General features: G+C 46.2%; 1 protein-coding gene across 1 annotated transcript in view; it reads left to right on the forward strand.

The window, feature by feature from the left end:
- The window catches only part of MAML2 (mastermind like transcriptional coactivator 2), a 171255-nt gene extending 161735 nt beyond the window's left edge, over positions 1-9520 (forward strand). Inside the window, exon 7 of the mRNA XM_009282305.2 lies at positions 4780-9520. Within this exon, the coding sequence (XP_009280580.1) occupies positions 4780-5762 (983 nt within the window). The 3' untranslated portion in view covers positions 5763-9520. The remainder of the gene's footprint in view (positions 1-4779) is intronic.
- Positions 9521-12675: the final 3155 nt, after the last annotated feature.

Consider the following 12675-nt stretch of genomic DNA (forward strand, 5'->3'; position numbering starts at 1 on the left):
CAGTCATAATGCGTGGGGCTGACTGCCTCACCCTAGGCAACCTCCTGGATGGACCTTCGTCTACATCCTCATTTCCCTCCTTCGCCTTCTAGTATATCTTTGTATACAACACTCTAAGGAAAAAAAAGATGTTTTGGTTAGTTTGTTATTCCATAACTGTTGGCTCTGCAGATTCAGCCAGGGATCTGAATCTTTCCTTCCTACCTGTCCTTTGTAGCAAAACTTCTTCAGCTTTTATTACTATTTTAACAAGTTCCCAAGTACAGCTTGCTCACATGCCACCCCTCTGCCCAACCTGCTGGCCATGGCACCTACAGCCCGGCTATGCGTGGAAGAGCCAGGCTGGGCTGCTCAGGCAATGTTCATGCACTCCTTTGCTTTGTTTACAAGTTCTAGCACCAATAAGCTTGCTGCAGTCTGGAAACTGCTGCTTTCTAATGGGCCTGAGTATTTATCATCTTCAGTAAATTTGCACAAGCATCACTGATGCCAGCGTAATGACCCATGGTGAGGGCAATGCCACAGGGCAGAGAGAGCCCTGCTTGCTGTCTTGGTACCTCCTGCGCTTATAAAACAAATGCGTTGGCAACCCCAGCAGTTTGCTGGGGAATCCTGTGATTTGGTGTGTTGTTTAAAGGCTCATTCCTGGAATCAAATTATTAACTGAGTTTCTTGGCTTTTACTTAAAAACAATCCATTTCTAGCCCAAGAGAGAAAATGGAAATGACTGCAGCCACATCTGTGAAAGGTTCCAAAATAAGTAGATCGCCATTGTTATGTGGCTCTTCTTGTTGTTCTTAATCTGATGGACTTTTTGCCAATCTTGTGATATTTGGAGTCCCATCTCCTGGGTTTGAAACACGTGGGATTGACAGCACTTGTCCATTCAAATCTCAAGTCCCCGCTGAGTGAGCCCAGGGAGGAGAGCAGCTTTTCAGGCAAGCCTGGGAGAAAGGGCTGTGCTGGGAGCTCGCAGCAAAGCTACCAGATGGAGTAATTAGGAAACTCTTGCATAAGGGAGTAACAGCAGGGAATCTGTTCCCTTTTTCTGGGTATAGCTTTGCTCAGGTCAGGGAAGAAGAGACAAAAAGTTAAATAAAATAACATAGGGGCTTGGAGACACCTGGTTAAGCATTATATTCCTCTATGCTTTTCCCCATAGCGCCATGTCACGGCAAGAAACCCCCAAGACAAGAGGAGGTGAATCAGGCAGTGAAGGCGTTTCTCTGAATCGCCGTAGCCTGGGGTGCCCAGCTGCTGTACACAGTGCTGCCGGGGAAGACATTTCTTCCCATCTGGAAGAAATCAGAATGGAAAATATTTTTGTTAAAAATAAAAGGATAAAAATAGCAATACAAAGAAAGAGGAAACTTAGTCTTTTGCACAACAAGTACAACCCATGTCCCGACCACTTGTGCTCTTTAAAGAGCGTGGCATTTGCAGGAGCAGTGCGATGGTAGCCCTGGGGGCTGCTCAACAGCTGGCAGGGTCACCCCGGGAGGGGCTTCATCCCAGCAGCAAGTGAAGGGACTCCACAAACTTGTAGTTCAGCTGGAGGGAGAGAACCAGCACTCCTCAGATGGCTGGTCTAGGTCTTTGAAATGCCACTAATTTCTGTGCCATTCCTCCTCTTTACTACTGGCATAAGGGAGCAAAGAATCAGGGCCCCCATCTCTATCACCCCTGCAAAAAGATGTTACAGTATTTCCAAAAAGCAGTGAGCAATGCACAACCCATTAGCAAAGCCAAAGACGGGGCTAATCGTGAGGTTGCCTGCTGAGCACTGATTTTCTCCTCTTCATTTCCAAAGCTAAATTCAGTTAGGGGGCTCCCTGGGAGGACATGGAGGAGAATCTGATTGTTCCTGTGGGGGTAAAACCAGGTGGACTCCTCACAGCATCTCCTGTCCCAGGGACTGCCCAGCTTGGGGACTGAATTTAGGTGCTTAAGTTAGGACAATGTAATTATTAAGACAATTATAGGACTCTATAGTCAAGTGTCTCCTGCTCAGAGCCAGTTTGTGGAAAAGCCTGCCTTCCAGGTGAGCTTCTTAATTTAGGTATCTATGTTTATATTGATTTGGAACAAGCAACTCTGGTTGTGGAGTCACACTCAGTGTTAATAATGATTTGAGAAGAGATTATTTTTAAGCACTTAAGGAAAAAAGGAATCTTTTGTATCCATTACTAAATGGAAATAGCATATGCATAAAAATAATGCAGAAAAGGCAGAAATATATGATAATTTTTTCTTCGGTTCCAGTCTGAGGGAACTGAACATCATTATGGTGAAATTTCAACAGGAACAGTATATTAAACAGCTGTTCCTAAGCATAGACTTTTAAAATATGTATGCACTTGATTTGTCTTCAAGAGTTTTAAAAGAGGTGGCTGAGAGGTTCTCCAAATTCTTAATGTCACTTTTTATTTAGTCTTGAAACTCCAAGGAAGGCTCCTAATGCCATGACAAAAATTAAAAGAGGAAGTAGGTAATTGCAGCCCTAGTGACCTAATGCAGAGCTCAGTAAAAATACTGGGGAGCTGATACAGCCTGAATAATAAAGAATTTAGGAAGGGAATATAATTAATGTCAGGCAACATGGGCTGAGGTAAAAGAATCTTTTCAAACTAGCATGGTATTTTTTTCAATGAAACCACAACTTTGATAAAGGTAATAGTTGTTCAGGTAATGTCCTTTAAAACATCTGACTTTCTACTGCCTATTTTGGTTGAGAAACCAGAGTGATACAAAATTCACATAGCACATAAGGAAATGGCTGATAGGTCTCCAGATATCACTGTAAACAGGCTGTGTGATTGCAACCGAAAGGACAAACACAGTATGAGATGATGCTGAACAAGGAAAAAAGAGCTTACTTTACATCCATGTTGGAGATGTGCAAGAGCTATTACTGTGACCAGCTGTGGTGTACAGCCTTGAAATCAAATGTTGAAAACTAAGTTCTGAAAAGAGCTTAGAAGGACAGAAGGAAAAGAAAGGACTCCAGAAGGACTGGAAAACATGCCACACACTGAGACTGATGTATTTGGAGAACGTTGCAGGCATGATCACAGTCTTGGAGCACCTGTGCGGTAAGAAGGAATTGATGATGGACCAACTAATAAAATTAATCACACAGACTAATATATAATAAGATTTGATGACGAAGTCAAAGTTAGTCAAATTCAGTCTGGTTTTGTTGTACGTACAAAGGATCAAACCAAGGCAGTGTCCCATGTCCAACAATTGCTACGGGTTGCTACCTATGAAATAGCAAAGCTCCAGGGCTGTACATTCCTCCGTTCTCCTCTGGGAGAGTCTCAGGGAATTTCCGAAATGTGGTGGTATCTTGGTAGCAAGCCATTCAACAGCTTTTCTCACACTTTGGGAGCCACCCAAAGTGGTACGAGAATTTAGCTTGCGCTGTGCCATGTGGCAAAGATTTCCTCGGCTGACCCACACGTTGTGTGAAGAAACATCTCCTTTCGTTTGCCTTGAAACCTGACTTCTCCTAGCTGCACTTCTTGTAGGGCTTGTACTGGAAGCAACAGTAGCAAAGGGAATTAAGCTGTGGAGCAGCTGATTGTGTGCAGAGGGGGGTTGTCCTCAGTGCCATCTACACTGGCTGTGTTTAGAAAACATTTGGTCTTCTTCAACCAATCTCTCAGGGATTAATTCAGAGCCTTGCACTGCATAAACAATCAACCTACATTGCATAAATGACTTATTGTGGCCTCAAAATAGAGACTATGTAGCTGCAAATCTGCTACAGAAGTGAGTTTGTGTTGAGGTTTGGAGGCTGAAGAGAAACCTCTCTTCTTGTGATACATTGGCAAATGTCAGGTACAGGAAAATCCTCCACTGGGCAGAATTAGCCACGAATGGTAGATTTATGTCAACTTATAACTTCTAGTTTTCTGATGCACAAAAGGTGATGTTCACGTGCAGCAAATGCCTGTACATCAGGTATCACGTGTGGCTCCCTCATGGGCAAGTCAGCTTCTGCAGGGGCAAATGGCCACAGCCCAGCTGGGAATAGAGCTTAGAAGGGGCATGTGGGTGGCACTCACCAGGCACAGCACTGAGCCATGTCCTTGTGACTTCTCAGCTGCCATGTGGGAGGACAAGCAGGTCACAGACTGGGCTGAGCTGCTCTCCCAGCACCTGGCTGGGAGGGAGGCTCTGAGTGCTGCAAACGTGTGAGACGCAGTCTTCGCTCCTGCTATCATTTGGGACAGGCATTTCCAGAAGGGATAGATACCACTGCTGTAGGTGTCTAAGAAAGGTGGAAAAGGGGCCTGATGATGGTGCCTGTCACTCCCCATTGTCTCTAGAGGGAGCCAGGATGAGCCATGCCCTGTAAGGAAGAAAAGTTTTTGATCTCTTCTGCCTCTGCTCACTTAGACAGGCTTTGTCCTGTCCAAGGTGTCTAGTGCTTCTGTAAAAAAAAGCGAAAAAGTCTTCCCTCCTGCCCAGTGGTTCTGTCTGTCCTTCCCTGCTCCAATATTTCTCTTACAATGAATACTGGTTTTGGCTTATATGATGTCCTCTGAAGGGATGGAAAGACCACCAATGGCTTCATATAGACCAAACCACCCTTTGGATGATACACATCTTTAAGGCCTTGAGCAAGTTCATGCAAGTCCTCTTAAGAACAAGGTATCTTCTTCAAGAAATTCTGCTGCTAGAAAACTGGATTTTTAACCTGTTGGTATTTGAATGACACCACGCATTGATGCACTCATGTTTGTTTTAACACTTTTGTTTTCTCCTTTCCAGGTGGTTCACCAGCTGTGAGTATGAGCTCCAACAACATGTCGTTATCCAACCCAATTTCAACTCATAGCATCATGACCCAGAGCTCCAGCCTCATGTCCACCCCCACTGGGACCCGAATGCCTTCTGTTCCTGCCGCTCGGAGTATGGGCTGCTACGGGAACCTTCCTTGCAACCAACCAAGCGCATACAATGTGACTCCAGGAATGAACCAAATGCAGCCACACAGAAACCAAAATCAAGTCCTGCCCAGTCAGAATAACCCCATGATGTCTCGACAGCAAACCATGACGCAGGGAAACAACGTAGCAGCTTTTGGGACGGGGTCGGTGGTCAACTCGCAGCAAGTAAGGCCAAGCTTGAACCACGGAGCCACAGGTATCCCCACGCAAAGGCCGGCCAACGTGATGATCACGGCTACTGCCACTGCCCAGAACTGGGCCCCGCAAGAAGCTGCAGTGAAGCAGCAGGATGCACTGAAACCCTCAGGGGTCCGTTTCCCCACCGGCACTCCATATCCTAACCAGTCTTTGCAACGCAATGTAGGCAACCAGCATTTTCCTCAGCGTGCATTGGCACCTCCTAATCAGTTAACAGCGGGAGTCCAAATGAGGCCTCCTCTAAACCAAATGCACCAGACTCTAAATGGACAGTCTGCTGGCTCACTACGGGGTCTCAGCATAAGACCTAACCAGCTGAGAGGACAGACTGTGCCTACCTTGAATCAGCCAGGAACAAATATGACACCTCCATCATCTCTGCCATCAACCAGTTTCACATCTACCAACCAAAACTCTCGGGCTTACCAAGGAAGTGACCATGGTAATGACCTAGCATTTGACTTTCTGAACCAGCAAGGTGACAGTATAGGACCTGCGCTCAACAGTGACTCAGACTTTATAGATTCTTTACTGAAAACGGAACCTGGTAACGATGACTGGATGAAAGACATCAACCTCGATGAAATATTGGGGAACCACTCGTAAGAGACAGTACCAAGGGTGAACCAGATGAAGAGGCAGGAAGGACATTAGCTTTCTCTTTAGATGCCAACAACCTGCTTTATTAATTTACACTCCAGTAACTGGGCTGTCCTTTAAAATACCACGTAGGGCGACTGCCCTGTTTGAAGAGTTGCTCTAAGAACAAAACTGAAGTCTCCCCCGATGAAACGATAACGTAAGTGATATTCATGCCTGCCACAAGGGAGTGAGAATGTGTGAAGGGTCTGTTCCCCACACCAGTGCCCAGCGCCTTGCAAACCCATCAGTTCTTCTCACGGGGGCTGCGTGGAAAAACGTGTTTAGCTTCCCACACACGCAAGCACCAGACAGTGGTATGGGTTGTGGAACATCATTTCTCTGAGTGCAAGTAAGAGCTCAAGCGGTCCACAGCTCTTCAGTCACTGTGATTGCAGCCCTTTACTTCCTCGGGACTACTCAGCCCTGACGGCATCAGGTCCTGTGTAAATCTCATTGTGTTACAAAAACTGTTTACTTCTACACAGTACAAACTCACATTTGCTTTCCTGATGATTTTGGTTTAAACCCTCTATGTTCTGTAGCACACAAAAGGGTAAGTGGTCTCATCCAAGGGAAGAAGGAAACATCATCCAGTGCGTTACTCAGTGTGCTCTAGTGTTCGCTTTCTCCCTTTCATCGGTGCTTGCAGTGAGTATCAGAGAAGGCTACTGTCCTGCCAGCAGCACAATCATTTTGGGCATTGAGGGAAACATGAGATGAACTACACCAAAGCTCAGGATCCTCACTTTGCCACCTTGCCCTACCCCAGGGACTCCAGTGACTTAATGGACAACTTAAGTGAGAAGGGTGCTCACAATTTGACCCTCACCGACTACTTTCCCAGACCAGCTTAGAGGAGGGCAAATGCATGAAGTGGCTCAGCTAAGACACTATCCTTATCTTCATCTTAACCCACAGTGAGTGTCAGGAAGTTAAGCCCGGTCCTCTTCTATCGAACAGGTTTACCCCAGCAGAAATGCCAGCATCTCTGTCTGGGGAGAGGCTACCATTTTGATTGCACAGCATTTTGGCTCCATCCTGCTTTCCCTTTGCCATATGGGGGAAGATGAAAGAGGTCAAATGATGGCGCAGGTCCCCACAGCCTCCATCGGGCAGAGTACGAGAGGCTCTGCCTATGAAACTAGCATGCAGATCAGTTATAACCACCTGGGTTACTCACAGGAGGAGGCTCCACTCAGCCACATCTGTGCTTGTAAATGAAACAGTTTTGGGGAATATTTCTGGGCACTGGACTCAATCACCTGTTCTGGGTTTGGGGATGGCCCAGCTAACATTGCCCTGAGAAATTTCTGTGCATCACTAGGGAGTTAACCTGGGGCAAGGACCATTCCCATAGACAGTTTGCAGCCACCTTGCCTTGGAGGCTAACAGAGCAGAGCAGTAAGGATACAGGTTATTCCACACCACTTGACTTCGGTCCAAGGGAATAGTCTCAACTGTGTTAAATTTTCTCCTATAGACTTGGTCAGTAAGGGCATCAGAAGGAGGTGCTATGTCACTATAAAGAAGCTCCGCAGTGAGTCAGACAGGAGGATTCATAGATGGGAACAGATCTTGCAATTCAAATGAAAATGCTGTTCTTTAAAATGATGTGGTGCGACGTGTTTCACAGCCTCCTCTGAATTAGCTAAAACTAGATGTGGCAAAGGAATACAATGCCTACGTTCACATGCCTCAGTGCCAAGAGGCATTGCTCTGCCCTGTGCAAGTGCTTTATTCATCCTTGTTAGTGGCAGTGAGATGAGTAGAGTACTTGACAATAGCCTCTGCACTTATCTGACCTATTTCTCAAGAGAGGTTTTAATAAGGCTTTTCCAGTCATTTCACCCTGTCATTTCACGTGGGCACAATTTTTCATGATGTTTCAAGAAGCATCGTCACACAAACGAGCACCAGCACCTCCAGGAAAGGTGTAACGTGGGCATTTAGCTAGATATGCCAGTTGAGGCGGGCTGGTCCATGATGCTGTTCATTCCCAGACATGTTTTTCATAAGAGGGACGAGAAAGCCTGCTGAAGAGTCCCTTCTGCTGCCCCAGCTAGTGATCGTTGCACAGCCCTGCATTGTGTAACATGGTGGCTCAGCTGCCCAGAAAGCTCCCTCTTCTCCCCGGTTTTGGCTGGGGTGCATGCGGTCCCTTTGATATGCCAGTATAAATTTTTCCAAGTCTTTAAGGAGCTTTTCAGCCCAGGTCACTGGCGCCCCACCTAAGTTTGGAGAGATACAGACATGGTCTAACAAATGAGTCCCCTGTAAATTGTGCAAAACTAGACTGAAATAGTAGCTACATGAGTTTAAAGTGGAGGGAAGACCGGCTCATCTGTCTCACACACAGGCACATACCCCGTCCATGAGCAGGTCAGCAGTGACTGCCAAAGCTCTGGTAGGAACAGACGACTGCGATGCCACTAAGGCCGAGGCTGAGTTAGTATCATCATTAGCAATGGGCACTGAAGTCTGGTTACTTCAGCCACCCTCACGTGCTGTTGAAAAAGCCACCACTGTCTGTATTAAGACCAGATTGTTTTCCAGATCCTCAAATGATGTAAAAAAATTGTTCAGCTGAGGAGCTGGTCCCAAGACTTCAGGATATCATCCGGTGGTGGATTCAGTGCTGAGCTTTGTCCTGTTGGCCTCAGCCTGGAGTGGAGAAGATGCTGGGCTGTGAGTGCCATCCCCGGGATCAAAATTACATCCCATCTTAAGTAAATTCAACGAAGGTAGAGGCCATTTGCAGTCCTGTAAAGATATGCCTGATGCATTTGAAATGTGAGCTTGTGAAAGACTCCTGCAACCAAAACTTGAATCCAATATCATTTCTTCAGAACACTTGTATCTGAACGGAGCTAGTGTCTTTTTTCTCCTTCTTTGCAATGGCTAAGTGCACTACCCTTATAGTCTATTTTTCATCATTGACCGGGCACTCTTCTCAGTATTGGGTTGTAAATATAAAGAATTATTTGTTTTGTAAACTTTTGTAAAAAAAAAAACCAAAAAGTAATAATATTTTGGTAGGAATAATAAAAATCATATTATTTGGGTTATATTTATACATATGTGAAATAAATATACTATCAAAAAGTTGTATTTTATACAAAAAGTCAACGGTTACCTTTTGTATTCTATATACAAAGTTTTGTATGATATGATTGTTTATTTTTATCTGAACACTTCAACTTTGGATTTTGGGGGAGGGCAGAATGGGATCGTGGTTAAATAGCTGGGTCTGACCCCAAGCTCACTGTAACCAATGGAGTCTTTCCATTGCCTTCACAGGGCTTTGAATCAAGCCTTTAAATCACCTTCAGATATGTTTGACATCTGAAGCTCTCTGGAAACCTCAACATGAAAACATTCCAGGTTTCAAATTTTTTCCCTGAAAAAGGCTTTTATTATTATTATTATTATTATTGTTATTATTATTGTAACTCTTGGGAGGCAGGTGGGACCTATGTAACTGTCATGTCCTTGTTGCATGTATGTCTGCTTTATATTTTCCCCATATTATAAACCAGTGTTTCTCTATACAAACTGAAAGGAAAAGTTGCTGTACAGAAATGTTTGTGTTTATGCATTTTTACATGTGGCTGTATATACCTCCTAGTACTATGCAGTGACACTTATTTGACTCCATTTATTTTTCACCGGAACATGAATAGTATGTTTTTCAGTAGCTATCAAAACTCTGCCAAGTAAATAAATCAAAATTATCCCAAGTGTCTCTTTTCTTAATATGAATTTTATAATGAATATCTGTTTAGTCAACTGCTCGTTCATCTGAGTAAATTAAAATTACAGTGATATTTTAGGAGGGGGTGAGAAAAATGTGCATCTGGCACCTTCTGGGAGCTCAGTCTGCCCCTTTGCAAAAGAGCTGCAATGTTTTCCTACTGACTGAAGACATGGTTTCATCACCAGCAAGGGTTAACAAATAACACATGGTATTTTGGCTCCTGGTGAATGAGTTGGTGTAATCTTGCAGCACAGCAATTTGCTCTGGGGTCCTGCTGAAGTTAAAGCAGAGAGCTGGGTACCCCAAGAGCTAGGTACTCTGAGAGGGCTGGCCAGGTCCCGAAGCCCATGCCCTGCCCTGGATCATGCCCTGGAGATATCTGCCTCTCTCTCCCCACTAGCAGAGACCCCTAATGAGATGCCAGAAATCAGGCAACGGGCTGCTTCTCCTTCCCTCCCTGCCTGCCTCGCATTATGCCTCATTTTAGCCTGAAGAAATTCCAGCGTATACCAGATCACGTTGGGTTGTGGATTGTTTCACACAAGTATTTATCCCCACCAGGCTATTTTTAGCAGGCCAGCCTCTCGAGGAAGTGATGTCCCATTCCTCGAGAAGCTTTCCTCGATAGCTGGGCTCCATCTCCAAGTGGGTGTCTCTTCCCATGAACTGAGCGGCAAGGGGTGGCAGAGGGGACGCTTCGAAGGGACAAATGTCAGCACAGCACTGCCCATGCTCGAAGGCTGCGCGGTGCTATTTTCAGATGTAGCAAATGAAAAAGAGCTCCCCACACCTTAACTGCTTCACTGCTGTTGGTGATGCTCAGGGACTGCCATGAAGCGCATCTGCCCTTTTAGTCCCCTCCGCTCACCTTCCCCCATGGGGTAAGTGGGGAGACACCTTCCTTGGCTGCCCTCCACAACCCCAGCTCTGCTGGCTGCTGCCCTCCTATTTTTTTGCCAGTACTGCTCAGTCCCTCCATTATGTCTGACTCCCACCCGCAAACGGCTCCTCTGCCCTTCCCTGCCATATGGGGGCTGCACAAGGAGTGACAGGGGAGGGATGATGGCTCGCGCCCTGTGGCCCACCACCCCAGCTGTGCCCGCGCTCCCTGTGCCAGCTGGAGATGCTGAAGCGAGGAGGTGCCCAGGAGGTGTGTGGCTCTCTTCTCACTTCAGCATCTCCAGCGCATGTGGCAGACGGTGCTTCCCTCGCACTCGAGGGTGGAAAATAGAGCACAGTCCCACTCATCCGAGAGTACGTGTGAAATAGGTCAAGAAACTCATGCCCTAAAGGTGCCTCTTAGTCTATCCCGGCTGTAAAGGCAGAAGACAGGGCAGGTGGGATGGGGGAGCCTCAGGCAGGGCTGCTGCCCAGCTGAAGAAGCTACGTCTATATCAGTGAGCTGAAAAACAGCCAAAGACCCCTCCCAGGCCCTGGGGCGCAGTTGTCTGTGCCAGCAGGCTGTGAGGGTCCCTGGTAGTGCTTGGGTGCAACGACCGCCCTCCCAAACAGGTCCCACAACCAAGAGCCATTCCCACTTTGGATGCAGGATAAGAGGGTATAATAATATGGACACGAGTCACCCTGCGCCACGTGGCCTCCATGCCAGAAAATGTCCCCAGACCTGTCTCCTGTGCCCAGGGAGATGGAGCCAGCGAGGCCACATGGAGGGGGTGGGAGACACAGGTGGCAGTGAATATTTTCCCTGCCTGGCCAGACACAGCACATCAGGAACTGCACCAGATTCGGGCGAGCGCTGACCTTTCCCACTGCATCCCAATCACTTGGCAGGAAGCGCTACCAGCTTGGACGGGTGGCACAGCCAAGAGTGCTGCTCCCTCCCACGGCAGCACAGTGATCCGGCAGCTGCAGGAACCAGGGATGACATGAAGAGGATCCTGCCACAATAAAAGCCGAGAGCATGGTAAAAGCTTACATCACCCTAATTTTTAAATTAGGCATTCTGGGTCATGCAGACCACTTTGACAGAGCCCCTTTAATAGGGTTCCAAATCACATCCCAAGTATCCATTTAAATAAAATATAAAATTTATTTCTTTTTTTTCTAGTTCACAAAATTGTTACAAACTAGCTCAGCCACAAGTTACTGTCTTAATGGAGGACTTGCAGGATGAAATCCCAATCCATACGCTACAGAACAGGTCAGGTGATCTGATAAAAGCAGCCTGTTTAGGACTTAAAAATCTAGGTTTTTTAAAAAAAAGAAACCCAACCCCAAACTAGCATTTGCCAATCTTGCATTCTCACTATAAGGAACTCCTATAAAAGAATTGAAGCTTAAACGATTGTTTTTTCTGCAAAAGCCTCTTCTGTGCTGAAGAGCAAGCACCCAGCAAGCGACTGCAGCTCCTGGTGAACATGTGTTGAAGTTTGTATTGCTGCTGCCTGGGTGTCAAGGTTAGATGAGCTGCTCAGTCATCCTCAGGACGTGCAACTGCAGAGCCTGTCGGCATCTCCCGGCGCAGCAGTTAAAGTCCCACTGGCTGTGCTGGTGTGTGCCTGGTGTGCAGCCCTCTCTCCCCAGACATGTCGTGCATTCCTGTGCACGGCTTGAGACAACAAAGATGCTCTATCTACGTTTTTTGGAGGGCTGTCTGTGATGTTTTCACTCTGGCTGACTGGTCTGCCTCGTTCTACAGGACACAGTTGCTCTGTTTTATCCTTTGTGCCCAGGAACATTGGGAAAATCCTGTGGTGGTGTTAAGCGTTTGGGTGAAATGCTGAGTGTAGGTGCATCCATGCGGCTCATGTTCAAGTTAACACATCTGATGGTAAAATCTATCCCTCAATATTGATTTGACATGAAAGGAAAGGTTCCTGGCCATTGTGAAGATCAATAAACAACACCTAAGGGCAGAATTTGCCCTTGTCACCGTTATGTTGGAGTGACATGGTGAAAATAAAACCAGGGAATGTATTCAGATTGCCTGTTTTGCTGACCTGGTCTCTAAGTATAACAGGGAAGTTCAACTCTGGAGGCCTAAAAAAATTTTTAAAAATTAAATTAGTGCTTGAAGAGCACTAGCTCCAGGGTAACAGCTGACTAAGAAATCCTTATTAGAAATTATTGTGTTATCATTTGAGGATTTGATTTGGAAAGCTC

This window comes from Aptenodytes forsteri, unplaced genomic scaffold (genome assembly GCF_000699145.1).
Source record: "Aptenodytes forsteri isolate BGI_AS27 unplaced genomic scaffold, ASM69914v1 Scaffold75, whole genome shotgun sequence".
Taxonomy (NCBI): Eukaryota; Metazoa; Chordata; class Aves; order Sphenisciformes; family Spheniscidae; genus Aptenodytes; species Aptenodytes forsteri.